The sequence below is a fragment of the Tribolium castaneum genome, chromosome 3 (assembly GCF_031307605.1).
Source record: "Tribolium castaneum strain GA2 chromosome 3, icTriCast1.1, whole genome shotgun sequence".
NCBI lineage: Eukaryota > Metazoa > Arthropoda > Insecta > Coleoptera > Tenebrionidae > Tribolium > Tribolium castaneum.
The window spans coordinates 16,057,709-16,073,398 of NC_087396.1; the positions used below are offsets into that span (position 1 = coordinate 16,057,709).

Below are 15,690 nucleotides of genomic sequence, written 5' to 3' on the forward strand. Positions count from 1 at the left end.
TTTCAGTCGCAAAGAGAGCAGTGCTTCAATTGTGACGAACAAAGGGCTTAAAGCTGCCCAGAATCGATAGAAAAATGGGGGTAGAAGTAAACAATTTACTGTTATGTGTGCAGGTTCGAAATGAATTTAAATTCCGAATGTGAAAAAATATTCAAATCGTCCGTCCTTGACCACGCCGTCCGGTATTTTCAATCTGGAATTACGTGATTACGTTTAATCGAAAAAAATCGAAAATTACACACGACTGAATTAAATTGATTTTATATCGCGGCTAATTTAATAATTATTTTCGTCGCACCGTTTTAAAAATTCTCGTCTCATGCGAGCTACGAGGGAGACTTGAAATTTCTTAATCGAACTCGCACGAAATCCAATCCTAATCTTCATCATTATTCCGCCGCCTCCGAGACTACCGCCGCCGACATCTGTAATCCCGGCCACGCCTGATCATCAGTGCGCCTCCACGTGACGGGAATACGTCGCCTCATTGTTCGAAGGTGGTGCTATGGCCTTCGAGAAGTGCGTGTAAATATGTCCCGAGTACTGAAATATACCGTGAATACGAAATGTTTGTTGTATTACAAGCGAACGCTACCGAATCTTAATGAAATCTCCTTATACGGTACCATTTAAATCAATTCGCCGGTGGATTTGAAACGAACGAGAATTTAATTTATTGGCCAGGTTTCTAACGCACAAATAAATTACGCGCTCATTAACATTGCATTAATTGCATTTTGCTCCTAGCTCCAGAGACGCTTTTTTATCTGATGCTGCGCCGAGCTGGCGTCATAAATAAAAAATCTAATTGCAGGATTACTCAGATTAAATCAGGTGTACACAGGCTGATTCAAAACGGGCAAAATCACACAACTGCAAGCGGTCACAAAGAGGCTCCAATTTTTTGGGATCACAAATCTTTGTAGTTCCTTCAAATTCATAAGTAACAGAAGCCCTTTTTTAAAAAGTACGCATTTTTAAAGGCATTGGCAAAGTATTTTACCGGTTTTATGTTTTAACGGAAATTGAAAATATCCTAGGTTCTTTTTAAAATTTTCTTCGATGAGAAATAAGCGAGTTAATTGCTTCGAAAGGAAGAAATCAAACCGTCTCTCATCACAGGATCCTCTTATCACCTCTCAGTTATCAAAAACCTGACATATATTTAAACATTTTTTACACTCTTCCATAAAATCCAAAATTAACTACCTTTTCGACTAATTTCTAATCCAAATTTTGTCTTGAACTTCGCGCAAACATCTGAGAAATTTTGTCAAGTTTTGATTACCTTTGTCAGACTCACTTAAAAATCAAAAACCAATTGATCTTAATATTGAACCCAATGCTTTAAGGCAGTAATGACGTCATAATTTCAACTTTAAATCGAAATAACATGAGTTAGAGAACAGATACGTTTTCAGTAAAGTTTTATCAATTTTTTTCTCAAAAATATAAATTTTGTGGAGAAAGTATTCACAAATTTTTTTTCTTATTTTCCTAATTACGGCAAAACTATTTGAAAAAGTGGAACTATTTTGATTTTATCTTATGTAAGATGATCCGGGAAATCGAATGGCTTTAAGAAAATCACAAAAATCCCAGTAGTTTTTTAATTATATTTTTTTATTTTTACCTATTTTTGCATTTATGAGCAGTTTGTGAGAAAACTACTAGTTGTAGAACAATGACCTTTTTTCAAACAGATTGATAATTAAAAGAGCTTCCGAAAGATAGTAAGCTTCATGAGGTTATCTCTAATAGTTCGGGAGTTATTGCATGATAAATGTTCCGGATACCGCAAATCGACAAAAATCTAGATGAAGAATGCTGCAATTACAGCGAAACTATAAGACTTAGAGCAAAACGGTTTGTTTCCATCGTAAGGTGCAGATCAAAAACATAAAATAAAATGGGTTTTAGCAATAGCAATTTGTTTCACAAAATTTTAAATTTTGTGAAAAAAGTATTAACATTTTTTTATTTTAACAATTACGGCAAAATTATTCAAAAAAGAGGACCTATTTTAATTTTATGATGTAATATGATCCGGAAAATCAATTGGCTTTAGGAAAATCGCCAAATTCCAAATAGTTTCTTTAAAAATATTTTTGCTTTTATAAGCAATTGGCGAGAAAACTATTAGTCGGGAAACAATGATATTTTTAGAAAAAAAATTGATAATCAAAAAGGCATTCCAAAAATAGTAAGCCTCATTGGTTATCTCTAATAGTTATTGCATGATAAAGATAAATAGGTATCCCGGGTACCGCTAATCGACAAAAATTTCAACGAAAAATAGAACAATTACGGCGAAACTATTATAAGACCAAACGGTTTGTTCTATCTTAAAAAACAGGTCAAAATAAATAAAACCAAATGAGTTTTGGCAATGTTTTTTCTCAAAATTTTGAATTTTGCGGATAAAATATTAAGAAGCTTTTTTATTTTACTTATTTTTCCAAATACGACAAAACTATTCGAAAAAGTAGAACTATTTTGAATTTATGCATAAGCAAAGTAATCCGAAAAATTGTTTGGCTCTGAGAAAATTGCCGAACTCCTAATAGTTTTTTAAGTATATTGTTTTTTATTTTTTAAGTTGGCGACAAAATTCTAAGTTATACCTAAATTCAGTACATTTTCAAAATAAATTAATAAGGAAAATAATCTATTAACTTCAATTATTCACACCAACGTACACCCAAAAAGTCTTTAAATTGCGGATTATACTCCGGAAAATTTAGTTTCCAACAACCATTTTTCCTCTTGTGAATAAGTAATATGTAATACCTACATACTAATGTTATAGTTTCATTTTTTTCAATACCAAGTTTTCTTTGTTATAGACTTAATTAGCGCAGTGGCAAAAGTTAAATCCAAAATCTAATCTATGAGTCTATGAGTCGTTTATTTAATATTGATAAAAATTAACTTTAAAATTAGTTTTAAATAAGTGTTTCCAGTTTGTGCGTTATTTCTGGTCGTCCTGTATGCGGTGTTTTCCTGGGTAACCCAATCCTCTCCAGTAGCGTCTCGTCGTAATATAAAGCGATCGTTTATGAATATGTTGAATCGGTTGAAGCGAAGTCTTGCCTTGTGCTATCATCGTGATCGCGATGGGTCGTCCCATCAGTCACTCTTCTTCTCTTTCTTGCACGTGTAGACTGTTTGTCGTTGCTTTGATGGTACCTGTCTTACCTTTCTTGGCACGCCTAAATGCCCGGTGGTTTTAATACGACTTGTCGTCTTCGAGTTCGTCTTAACCATCGCCGGTTCGCTCATTTTACGATGTTTATTTAGTGTTAATAGGGAGGATTTGCTTAACCTCGCTGAGCAGTCTGGATATTTAAATCCGCGGCCGTGGGAAGGCTACAGCAAAAGCCCAATTATTCGCCTTTCTCGCGGATAGAGCTTGGTGTTTTTGTCACGCAAACAGAAGCCAGTAAGGACTTTCAAAGAGATTGATAAGTTTGTTATAGATGACTGATCAATCTTTGTCCTGCTAATACAATACTTGGTAGCGGTGACAGGTTCGTTTAATGGCATTATGTCAGATAGATTCCTTGTAAGAGAGACATTCTTTTATTCTAGCAACATTATTTTCTTGAGAAAAACTTTTTGCCGAACGTCACGTGCACTGAAACATGTTTGAATAAAAAGTAGTGATGAGTGCCATTTTCTCGATTTCCGCGCCATATAACAGTGTTTTGCAAAATCAAGTGAATTTCTCGCGACGAAAGCTCGCTCCGGCATTAAAATTAGTCATGACTGGTTTTTCCGGTAAACCGTATGTCCGTACCAAGATGTCCTCTCCGCGTACACAGCTGAACGAATATCGGACATTTCATGCTCACAACGTTGAACGCTCTTAGTTACATTCGACTGATCGCGACCATAATTAACCCACATCACCATAAATCGACCATTTTCATTCATGGCCTCTTTTATTTAAACCTCTTCATGTTATGAATGCAATATTCGCCCCTTGACGCTGCGAAAAGCTGATATTATGATAATAAGTCGGGATTTGCTTTAAAAAAGTGCTCGGGAAAGTTGCCCGAGGAAACTTATGGCGATAATAAAGTCGGAAGTTTTTTCACCGCCAGTTAAAGTTTCGTTATTATCGCGATAAGAGGAGTTTCGATTCGGCTCCGACTAATTAGATGTTGGCCGATGCATTTTTCTAGAGGCGAAAATCTCATCTATCCGAATTTACATGGCTGCAGGATAAGCAGAGGGGCCGTTACAGGCGCAATCTATCTTGCCGACTTTTCCGACACGATTTTACACTAGCGAGAATCCTTCAGAATAGCTGAAAATGCAGATCGTGACGTTTTAAATTCGGCTCTTTATTTCACAGGGGATCGTTAAACCGAACGGGGAAAAATTCTAGCCATATCGGTGGATTATCCGGTTCGGACTATCGTTTAACCCACACGTAGAACCGTAACTGGTTACACTTTTAAGACCGAGTCGAGGTATTTATCACAATTTTTCCCTTGTTTAATATGTATTTTATGGGGAGGATGATGTATCGACCTTAAACAGAACCGGAAGTTCCATACGCCATATTCTAAGCGCTGCAGCGCTAAATCTAAGTAAAACATACAACCTGACTTAACGAGATAGATTTATAACAACACTGCACGACTTTGGAGCCAGTTCGAGGCACTCATTTTAGCAAATCTAGAAGAGGTCGCCTGCAGGGTATGATTGATGGCCACATTCGGAAAAATTTGGTTCCGGCTAGTTACAGTTACTGCAACAGATGCGCAACCAACCATCAATAACGAAATTTTCTTTAATAGTCAGTAGCTTCGAATTTTTTCGCAACGTCTTCTCCTATTTATTAGACTATAATGTCGCGTCGTGATGTATTAAGCCGTGCCATTAAAACCATTAAGCGACGCAACCGCAAAGAATCCGAGAAACATTCTTGCAGAAACCAGACAGATGGGTAGAGATGGGTCTTGAAACCCCACTCTTACCTTGAGTAATTATCGAGGTGATTACCCCTGGCTTCCACCGGTCGTGTGTGTGCCATATCGACGCGAATTCTTTTGAATCGCGCTCCCGGAGGGAACAAAGGACTCAATCGCACTTTAAACTGTTTAAATCCGGATTCGAATGCCGGGATAGAAACATTAAGGCACCTACCCTCCCTAATCCCCTGCCATTTCTCCACCTTATTCCTGTCGTCGGGAAACTCACCCGTAATGACCGGGAAAAAATCGCTGCCAAGTCGTAAATTCACCCTGGAATAAATACTAAAAAGTCTTTCCCGGCTGTTGCTGATTTTAATCGTCAAACTGGAAAGCCCGTTTTCGAATAAATATAAATACAAAAGGGCCCGACTCAATTTTCTTCCCCACATGCTCTTAATATGCAAATGCAAACATTTCCCTAATAAAATGGCAGTATTTTCCAATATCCGGCCGATTCGGGCGACATTTTCCACGCTATTTATGATGACCTGAACACATTTGAAAACATATGTCGAACTGCATCGACACCCCCATTTATGGAGTGCCTTTCCAGCTTAAACGGCGCAGTAATTGAACTAATAGACCCAATCATCGATTGCCTCAAGATAAGCATGACGGGTTTTCGTACATACATCATCATGTTTTGTCGGATAATTGTGTATTAGTGTTAGAACAAGTGTTGGAAAATTAAAAACAAGAAAACTCGTGAGAACTGATCGGAGATTTATTGCATGTTTGATGGCAAGCCACACTGACGTGTGGATAATGAGGTAAGACCACCTCTTTGTAAATAGAAACACTGGAGGTGGATGTTTGTTAATTTCCATTTTATGCAAAATTATTCAACACTTTCTCATAAATCTCCCAATCCGCTTGTAAATTTAAATTATGTGTGATAAAACCGAATTTGAAAAAATATGAAAATAACTTGAATTTTTATTCGTCCGGGTAGCCTCTCGCTTCTCTGAAGCACTAAAGAAGATAACTTATCGGAGAATGTGCTCCAAGAAATAGCAACTCTAAAAGGAAGATATGAACTTAAAACAATTATTGGAATAGGCAGGTGTACTGCTATAAATTCCTGTGGGAATCCATTAACTTGAAGAATGTGGACGATTTGAGCATCCCTTATCGGTAATGCATTCACTCTTTCAGAGATTAACACAAAATTCATTTAAGCATCGTTTTTCAAACCAATTAATTAAAAATTACTAGCATTTTTCCGATAGTAACAGCTTATGAAAATCCTTTTTATTAAAATTGGTCTTTGTCGCCTGGGCTTTGAGATTAAAAAGCGACCACCGCGATGTGCTCATATGTTATTATAATGGCATTCCGGAGATTGCTGAGCCCGCCCTCCAATAAAAGAAACTCGCTTTGGAGAAAAACTTTCACAGAAGCACCAAAACTCGAGCTTTGCTTCCCCCAACAGCAACAACCAATAAATCAGAAACACAAAACAAATATCTTAATTCCGTGCGTCCATTAAAACAAAAACTTTGATTAATATTTCCCGACGTCGTTTTCGTGTCGTTTCCTTGCCGGGCACGGATTCCTCCAAGATGTTCCCTGTCTCACCGACAGATGTTATTAATGATTTTCTCGGCTCTTGTCTTATTTAATCACAATCGGAAAAGAATCCTTTCCTCGACCCCACTTTAATGAAATTCAAATAACAGTGCTGCGGTTTTAAAACCGACCAAATTGCGCGCTTTCTTAATTAAAACGGCGCAATTAAACGCAAAGTTGTAAAATTCGCTGCCGTAAATTACATTGTTTCGTTTCCGGCTTTCCCCTAAAAATAACCTTCTTCCCAAATGTCGGAAAATGTCACAACGAACGAACTTTCGATACAATCAATAAGCTAAGTCGTGCTTCGCATGCCGATTCATAATTGATAGCGCTTTAGAACTGGCGATTAGGAATGAAACTTTAGGGAGACTTTAATGATGCCTTCATAATCGAGTAGGCAGGGATTGAAACAATCGCAAGGCGAACAAAAGAACACTGCCGACGGTGTCGTGATTTTTGGATAGATTTATGAGGGACAGAAGCGATTTTCTCATGCACTGCGAGGAAAAAGACGCTCGTTTCGTAACAAATGGCTTTATCATTTCTTCATGATGGAATAGTCTACTAAAAATTGTTTTTTCAAACATAGAGATAAAATTACATTCTCTTGCTTGCTACAGGTTACTATTAATATAATTACACAGCAGGAGATCCCAACTTGCCATATGCATGATAAATGGAAGAAAAGGTGAAAGTATAGTCACGTTAAATACTATTCCAACTTGTTTGAAGAAAATTTCGTGTCTCAGGTTATATAATAATAGCATTTGCATATAATAAATCATTTTAATGTTGCAAAAATAAATGTAATTGAATACGGACGATGCTTACATGCATTTTAGACAATAAGCCGCAAACAAATACAAACTTTCCAAACATTTGTCCCACTATAAAGAAATCACTTAATTTGATTTGATCAAAATTTTGATTCATCTAAGAAGATGACAATTAAATGCAACTTAATATATACATTATTACAAATGTAAATACTTACATAACATCAGCATTACATTTTTTTAAGTCAGCCAAAAGGGTGTGCCATCGCTTGTTAGAGCAGAAGTAAGTTTTTTCTTTTATTTTTTATAAAATTTAAAATTAACGTTTCTAATTAATCAATCAATTCACTACTGTGAAAAGTTTTATTCATTTCAGCTTTCTATTTACCACCTGCCACGAAATCATTCAATAAATAAAATAATTTGCTAATGAAACTCCAACTTTAATCGAAGATTCTCATTGTCCTAGCTATAGTAAGCAGTTTTCTTTCATTAGAAAATTTTAATTAAAAACAGCATTCGCAACTAATTTCCTTCACTTCTCCGTCATTATTTTTACACGTTTATAAAAAGACCGTGCGTTTCCTGCTAGATTCCCAGGAAGCCCAACATCTCCTCGAAATTCAAGACCCAAAAAAACAACAATTACAACACGCGCATGACCCGTTATAAAACCTAACTGTTAATTTTACGACGGCAGATCACCTTCAACTGATTTAATTAGAAAATTAAACATCCGAATCCATAATTAAATCGAACCCGGACTTTCCTTACATTTATAAACTCGAAATCCTCATGAAACAGATTCACCCTCTCGCAAACCCAACGCCCCTAAAACGCGAATTAAATCTCGCAGAGACCCTAAAACTTATGTCGTTATGAATTTAGTTAAGAGCTTCCTTAAGTTATATTAGTTTTCAGGCACGTGTAAATTATTGATGCGCTTAAAAATGCACGTCATGAAATTTTTCGTCCGGCTGGAATGTCCATTATGATAACTTTATTATCGCGAAAATCTCGTGGCGAAAAAGGGACGATTTTTGATGAAGTACATATGAAGTTTCGACGCGGTAATGTTTTAAATAAAGTGCAGTTTGACACGCAGATCATGCTCGAACATGTTATCCGAGGAAATAATGAAAGATTCATGCAAGAAACTTGAAAAAAACGGCAAATATTCAAATTTATTTCTCCAATTAAAATAGTTTACGCGTCAGTCGAAGAATATCAATGAGAGTTCTTCACCTATTTGTGATTTAATTAAGATCGGAGACACAATAATGAGGAAATTAACTGTACTTAGGTGCAAAAACCTCAAGACATTTACAAATGTGCAACACTTAACTAACGTCGTTGCTCGATTAGTTAATTGCAGTTTTTCGTGCACTAAACCCTAGTTAAAGATATGAAACACTGATTTACTCCGCTCATTTATTTCAGCATGAATATTTGAAAATACAAGAAACACAAAACCAAACTCATTTAACGCAACAATTTTATCTTAATTAGTTAATAAAAGGCCATCAATAATGCAAAGCTGGAGCTTTAAGAAAAATCGCCCTCTTAACAAAAGCACGTGTTAAATTATACCTCGGGTATTAATCCGCATATTTGCACGGCCACAGGGAATGCTTTTAGGCTAATCTTAGTCGTGCGCTTTTTTTTTCCAGACATATTTTAATGCGGCGGTTATAAATTGGAGCTTTTTATCTTGATTGCCGGTTTATTTTCAGACGTTTTGGGCTTTTAACATACGAAAAATTTAACGACTGCAGTTATAATTCGAAATTAATTGGCACGATGCACCGCCATGTTGGACACACTAATCGTAAATTTCTACGTTTAATTTACATAATTTTACCACCCGCTACGAAAATTATTTTAATTTATTATTTGCCATATTTGTTGCGGGAAAGTCGGACTGCAATTTGTTTTGTTTCGAGCAATCAGCGCTGATGAAATTCTAAATGGAACAATTCCTGCCTCAATCTCGAAAATTAATTGTAAATTAAGCTAATCACCGGTCGTAATAACAAAATTTCAGGCTCCCAAGTGTGTTATCATCTCAATCAACAACGCTGCCTCGTAATTTATTGTGAAATTTTTGGGAGCCAAATGTGTTGTTCTATTGTTAAACTGTGAGGCTTCATCTATAATTTTGAACGAATTATTCACGGTGTTTAAGCATCACCTACATTCATTCTTGTAATTGTTTCATAACATTGAACTTAGGATTTTTTCAGTAAAAATTCTAAAAATGTTGCAATACGAGGAGAGTTCAAATACTAGAAACCGAAATTTGTTTATAACTTTTTATTGAAACAAAATTAAAATATAAGCTCTTTAAACAATTTTTCCACGAACTTTCCCTCTACCATTTCTTTGGTAGCTTCATAATACTTTCTTTATAGAAGTTTTTTGGCCGATGAGTGTGTAAGATAGTTTAGTGCAAAATTTTGGAACCTTACGTTCTCAAGATAATTAAAAAAAATAAAATTACATGATGAATTGACGATATTAGGGCTATAAAAGAAAAAGAGAGATATGGAAGAATCTTTACCTGCAATTTTTCCAGCGTCTTTGCGGTCCTGAAAGATCGCATTTTTTATCAAAATAGGAGGGCTGTATTTTTCAGATATCAATTAAAAGTACACAGTAATAAGCATTGATTTGGACGCTTGTTTTCCAAAAAATCCGTGTATATCTTTACTAAATTAATCATCAAGTTCGTTAGTTTGTAAACTAGCCAAAGCATTTGGTTTTCATAGGTGTTAGCCAGCTTTGGATAGTTTACAAACTATCCAGCTATTTTGTCTATCAAGCAAATTAACCAAAGTTCTCGGCTAGTTTGTAAACTAATCGCTGTTTTAATTGAATCATCGTTTATTATTGAAATAGCGAACGGTTTGGATAGTTTAAACAGCTGGTTAGTTTGTTACGGCTAATGTGTAAACTTAGCTAGTTTGTACACTAACCAAACTATTGACTATTTTAACATAAAACGCGATTTCAGCTAAAATAGCGGCTGGCCAAGAATCTTAGCAAATTTACTTGAAGAACCAAATAACTGGATAGCTTGTAAACTATCCAAAGCTAATACAAAAACTAAATTTTCTCGTAACACAAAATAACGAGTGCTTTAGCTAGTTCACAATGAAGTTATGAGATATTGTCATTTTTTATTTTCAAGTCGGGTCAGTGGTCAGATTTATAAACTAATTAGAACATTGGATGTTTTAGTTAGTTTACTAACTAACTAACGAAAACCTTCTGACTTTATTAGACAATGAATAAAATACGAATAATATAATCGTTAATATTATTAAGATTTAAATAAAAATATATAAAAATGTTTTTTAAAGCTTTAATTTAAAAAATGCACCAAAAAGTAAATAATAATGTTTTCAATCGCAAGAAAATATTTTTTCTTACAGGTAAGAATTCTAAAATTTATAATAGCTTTGGGAAATATAAAACTACAGCATTACAGAATTCAGTTGACAACTATAAGTAATTACCTATATAGAATTGCATTGTTACAAAGATTACATAAGCATATAAAATTTCACTTCATTCAGATAACAGGAACCTTCACAAATTTGAGTCAGAAAATATAAAACAGACAGACAGAAAACAAAGCAAGTTAAATAGAAGCTTTTAAAAACAGTCTGTATTTTTTTGTTTTGTATTGAATTTAACAGTAATAAAAACATACACACCTACATTAGCATTTTTAAGCATTGTCTAATAAACAGTTAAAACATCCAATGTTCTAATTAGTTTATAAACCTGACCATATAACTCCGCTTTATTTACTGAATTAGATAGCGAGTTGGTTAGTTCGTACACTAAAGCTAAATCATTACCTAAATTAGCTAAATCATTAATTATTCAGTTATTTCAGTTATAATAGCCTTACTACCTACTATAGTTTATAAACTATCCAGCTATTTTGTCTTTTGAATAAGATAGGCAACATAGGCTGTTTTAGTAGAAACTGCGTCTTCTGTTAAATAGCTAACGATTTGGCTAGTTTACAAACAAATTAGCTAGTTTATAAACTAGTCAAGTTTACTTAGACAGTAGGCGTAACATATAGATATGGCTAAGGCTAAGCACTAAGACAATAAAAAACTTCTGCAAAAAATGTTATAAAACTATGAAATGGATGGAATATCGCCATAGAGGTAGAGAAAGAGTACGTAGAAAAGTAGTTTAAAAAGTTTTGTTAAAATTTTGTTTTAGTCATAAGTTCATCAGAAAACACTACTTAGTAGTTTGTAATAAATTAACTAAAATAACTTTAGGGTTTTGTATTTTGTATTGATTGCATAATAGGCTTACAAGAAACAGGAAATTAAAGCACATGGGTTTGAACTTTGTTCATTTTTTTGAGAAAGACATCAATATTCGCCCCGCGATTTCCTCAGCGTGGCTAAAGCCGGGCGAGTTTTTCAGCAATTTGTTAAAAAATTCCTCTTCTGGTGTCAGTCCTGAATCCCGATCGCGCTTAATTGATCTCGTTGCCGTTCAATTAATTGGCATTTTTCGCTTGTCCGTGAATCCGGTCCGCGGAATACCTTGTAGCAATCGTGAGATCTGTTTAATTGGTATTTGAACGAGTGAATAGAAAACACTTGTCACTGTTGTGGCGAGCGGATTCCGGCGGTATACGGAGCCGCGTTTCATGCTAATTGAATCGCCGCGGGTTTCTTCGCCGAGACCAACACAAACGGCACTTGTGATTGGATCGTGCCGTTGTGACGTCACACCTATTCAAGTGTCAATCTGGCACTTTGGGGACGTTGCACTTTTACTATCAGTTTTGCGAAAAAGCGAAAGCGAACGAGCGAATCAGCGAATCGCGTCTAATTGATGTGTTAACACCAATTAGGCGCCGTGGACGAATCCTCGCTCCACACCCAGCGACATATGATTAAACAGCGTGCTTATAATCCTCATTTTATCACTTAATCTCTAATCTATCATCACGCTAACGATTACTTGTCGGCAATCATCACGCTTCGTGATTCGACAATTTTATTTACAAATACACACAATTACTGTTATTATGATAATTAGCGCCACTTTTTGACAAAGTCTCATCCGGAAGATTAAAAAATCATCAGAAATAATTTTACCTTTTTTTGTTGCTGAGCTGCTCAGCGCTTGACCACAGGCGCTTCGTATATCCAAGATTCCTGACATTACTCTTAACTAAAGCACGACACTGTTGCAACCAACCCAGAGATTTGGTCCGTTTCATTTTACACAACACATTGCACCCATGCACCCTTACCTGGAACAAAAAGGATAGTATAGGTTCCGAAAGTGATCCTTGCGGAGTTATCGGAACAATTTACATAGTACACCATAAAGCAATCTTGCGAGTTTCGCGACATAAATCAAGCAAGAGTATCGATTAGATATTCTCGCATTGCAGCTTCGATTAATCTAACACATCGGAATTGAGTTTTTTGTGCGGTTCTCCAGCGAACAATTCTTCCAAACTTGGATGGAAATACACTTATTTATGACTGCGGTTTCTCCTTTCATCTTTCAGAAATTATTTCAAAGGAGACGCTTTTTCGAAGCGTTGCGAATCTTCTCGCCCCAACAATGAATCTCACATCTTGTCTTGTTAATAACATAACGAGACTGTAATTTAAATAATTCCCGTAACTATATTGTATTCAAACTGGATCTATTTGAAACAACACGGCTACAGGTTTTTGCTACTCGTTGGACGAAAAATTTATCTCAAATTCCTCGCTCTATTTTTAGTCGTCTCCCTAATGGATGCCCTTATAAATATTCATGCTGACACACATTTGCATAAAACATTTTTAAATGTAACCTAATATTGTCGGTGTTTTTATTAATTATGGATTTTTTGAGGAATTATAGCCAATTAATTGACTTCAAAGCCTGCCGGGATGGGATACCAAAAGATTGAGACGTAATCGTGTCATCGATACTTTTTCAGGTGATGGGTTAAATGGAAAGACCATTTAGACACAAAAGCAATCTGTTACTTTGACACCGGAAAAAATGTCGGGATTTTATTTAGATATGTCACAAATGACAGGCCGGAGATTTCGATAAGTGGCAACTGATTCTTAAACAATGATAGCTAATTAATTGACCTTTTGCTACCTCTTTCGCTTTTTTTAAACCTCTAATGAGCCTTCAGACATTTGTGTGAATTATCATTATCACTAATTGTCATTATTTTTAATTAATATAAGTAAACTGAAGTAATATCCGAACGTAAAATATGTATCTACAGAGTGTTTCACGTAATTTTACAAAGCCTGCGCCTGTAAAATACAATCAACAATACATATTCCAATACGAATTTGATTAGAAATCTTGAAAAACTGGATGGAGTTAGCGATAGAGTTAAATAAATTAGAATCATATTCATTCCGTCTCTTGATAGAGCAGATAAAAATTGATCTATATTTTTTGTATCTAGTGTTTCGTGACTTTTGTATAGTTGGGTGCGTACATTAGGCGCAAGACTCATAAAGCTGTGTGAAACATCCTGTATATGAGATTTATGTTCAACAGAGTTTGTATACAGCGTTAGGGAAACGTATGGAACCAACCGTTTTGTACCTAAATATATTCTTTTCAAAAAAACTAATTGTACTGTCATCAACTACTTTAAAAATGGGATAATTTTTCAATAATACTTTTTTCGAAATTCCTTTTGGTTGTCGAGTTATTAAAAAAAATGTTTTTAGTGGCACTCTATTAAGGTGTTTTTTTTGGTAAAATATTATGTTTAAAAAATTCCAATTCAATAATTTTATTTTTAAACCAGTGTTTTTTTTTAATAAATTATTAAAGTTGCGTTCCGAGCTCAGTACGACGGTTTTCCAAATTTGAACGAAGAAGTGGTATCCATGTATGTTACGGCTAATGTGTAAACTTGACTATACCCTTTCGAGTCTATAATTAAATGAAAAACAAGTTACTAACACTCCGCAATTAAAGTAGTACCGGGCAAAATTTTAGTTTTTCCTTTAAAATGTTTTTTATCTTTCGTTTTAATAAGTCACAATGTTTAGGATTAACTAGGAATATTTGCATTTACATGAGGAAAATTGTAAACATTCTTTAAAATATTTTCAAAAAACCAAAAATAAATCCTCTACCAACAATAAATATTTACTAGAACACAAACTAAGAAAGATTCTTAAGAGTTTACAAACGTCATTAAACAAAAATAATCACAAAACTTGAGCGCAACATGTTTTGAAATAGAATTTGACAAGACGACAAAACATGACATGAATAGCGGCTATCTAGCGGCTAATTTACAAAGATATAGTTAAAATAGCTATAGATTATACAAGGTATTCTGGCTATTATAAAAACTATATATATTTATTGTAACAAAAAATATTTAATTCTTTAGCTAGTTGTCAATCAAATCAACTCTCTCTCTAACTTCGTAAATAGACAGGTTATGAGATCTTTTTATTTTTCATTACCGGGTCGGGTTTATAAATTAACTGAAACAATGGATGCTTTAGCTAGTTTATTAACAAACCAACTTACCAACCTTCTGACTTGAAATTAAAAAATACGAATATAAATTTCCATTCTATCTTTCAAAGAAATTAGCCAAGGTTCTTAGCTAGTTTCTAAACCAGCCGCTATTTTAGTTGAAACTGTAATTTCTATTAAAATATCCGTAACATATACGTTCAAGTTTTTATTTTACTGAACATCACATAACATTATTAATCCTAAATCCTATGTTCACTTTTCAAAAATTCATCAGTGCTTTACTCAAGGTCTTAGTAAAGAGTTTATTTCGCTGAACATTACATAAGACATAAAATCTTCACTGTAAGCTTAAATTAATTATTATATGTGTCATTATCAATTAAAATTATACACAAAACCACGAAGCTTTGCGGGTAGATAATATCTTCGAGAGATGGGCGATATATTGTTTACTCCAACTTGAATAGCACAATAATCCATTGCTGGCAGTTGAAGAAAAAAAATAAATAATGAGTCATTTCTAACAATAGTCAATTAACGTTGCGATTATGTACTAGAAAAATTCCTCTTTGGTTCTATAGGTTAAAAATTTTTAGAAAATATTTGCATATCCTTTAGTGGCCCTCACCGTACGAATTCCCCCAAAAGAGCTTTCAATTGACTGTCCATATGTTTTACTTTGTAAACGCATTTTATATATTTAAATTTTATATATTTCAAAAGTCAAACAAAAAATAAGTTAATTAAAACCTGGGAGAGTATGAACACTCGCTGAAATTGAAAAATATTTCCTTGCTTATGTGGTTTAATTCTCGGCCTGTTTTAAAAATTGTCCT

General features: G+C 34.5%; 1 protein-coding gene across 3 annotated transcripts in view; it reads right to left on the reverse strand.

Annotated features, from left to right (window-relative positions):
* The window catches only part of esn (espinas), a 165,270-nt gene that overhangs the window by 115,593 nt on the left and 33,987 nt on the right, over positions 1 to 15,690 (reverse strand). The window contains exon 2 of one of the 3 annotated variants that reach the window (XM_015981825.2): positions 12,475 to 12,632. The exons of 1 other annotated variant lie outside the window; for it this stretch is intronic. In XM_015981825.2, the coding sequence (XP_015837311.1) occupies positions 12,475 to 12,599 (125 nt within the window). In that variant the 5' untranslated portion in view covers positions 12,600 to 12,632. Of the gene's footprint in view, positions 1 to 12,474; positions 12,709 to 15,690 lie in introns of those variants that run through there. One more of the 3 variants, XM_064355528.1, reaches the window with a different exon arrangement.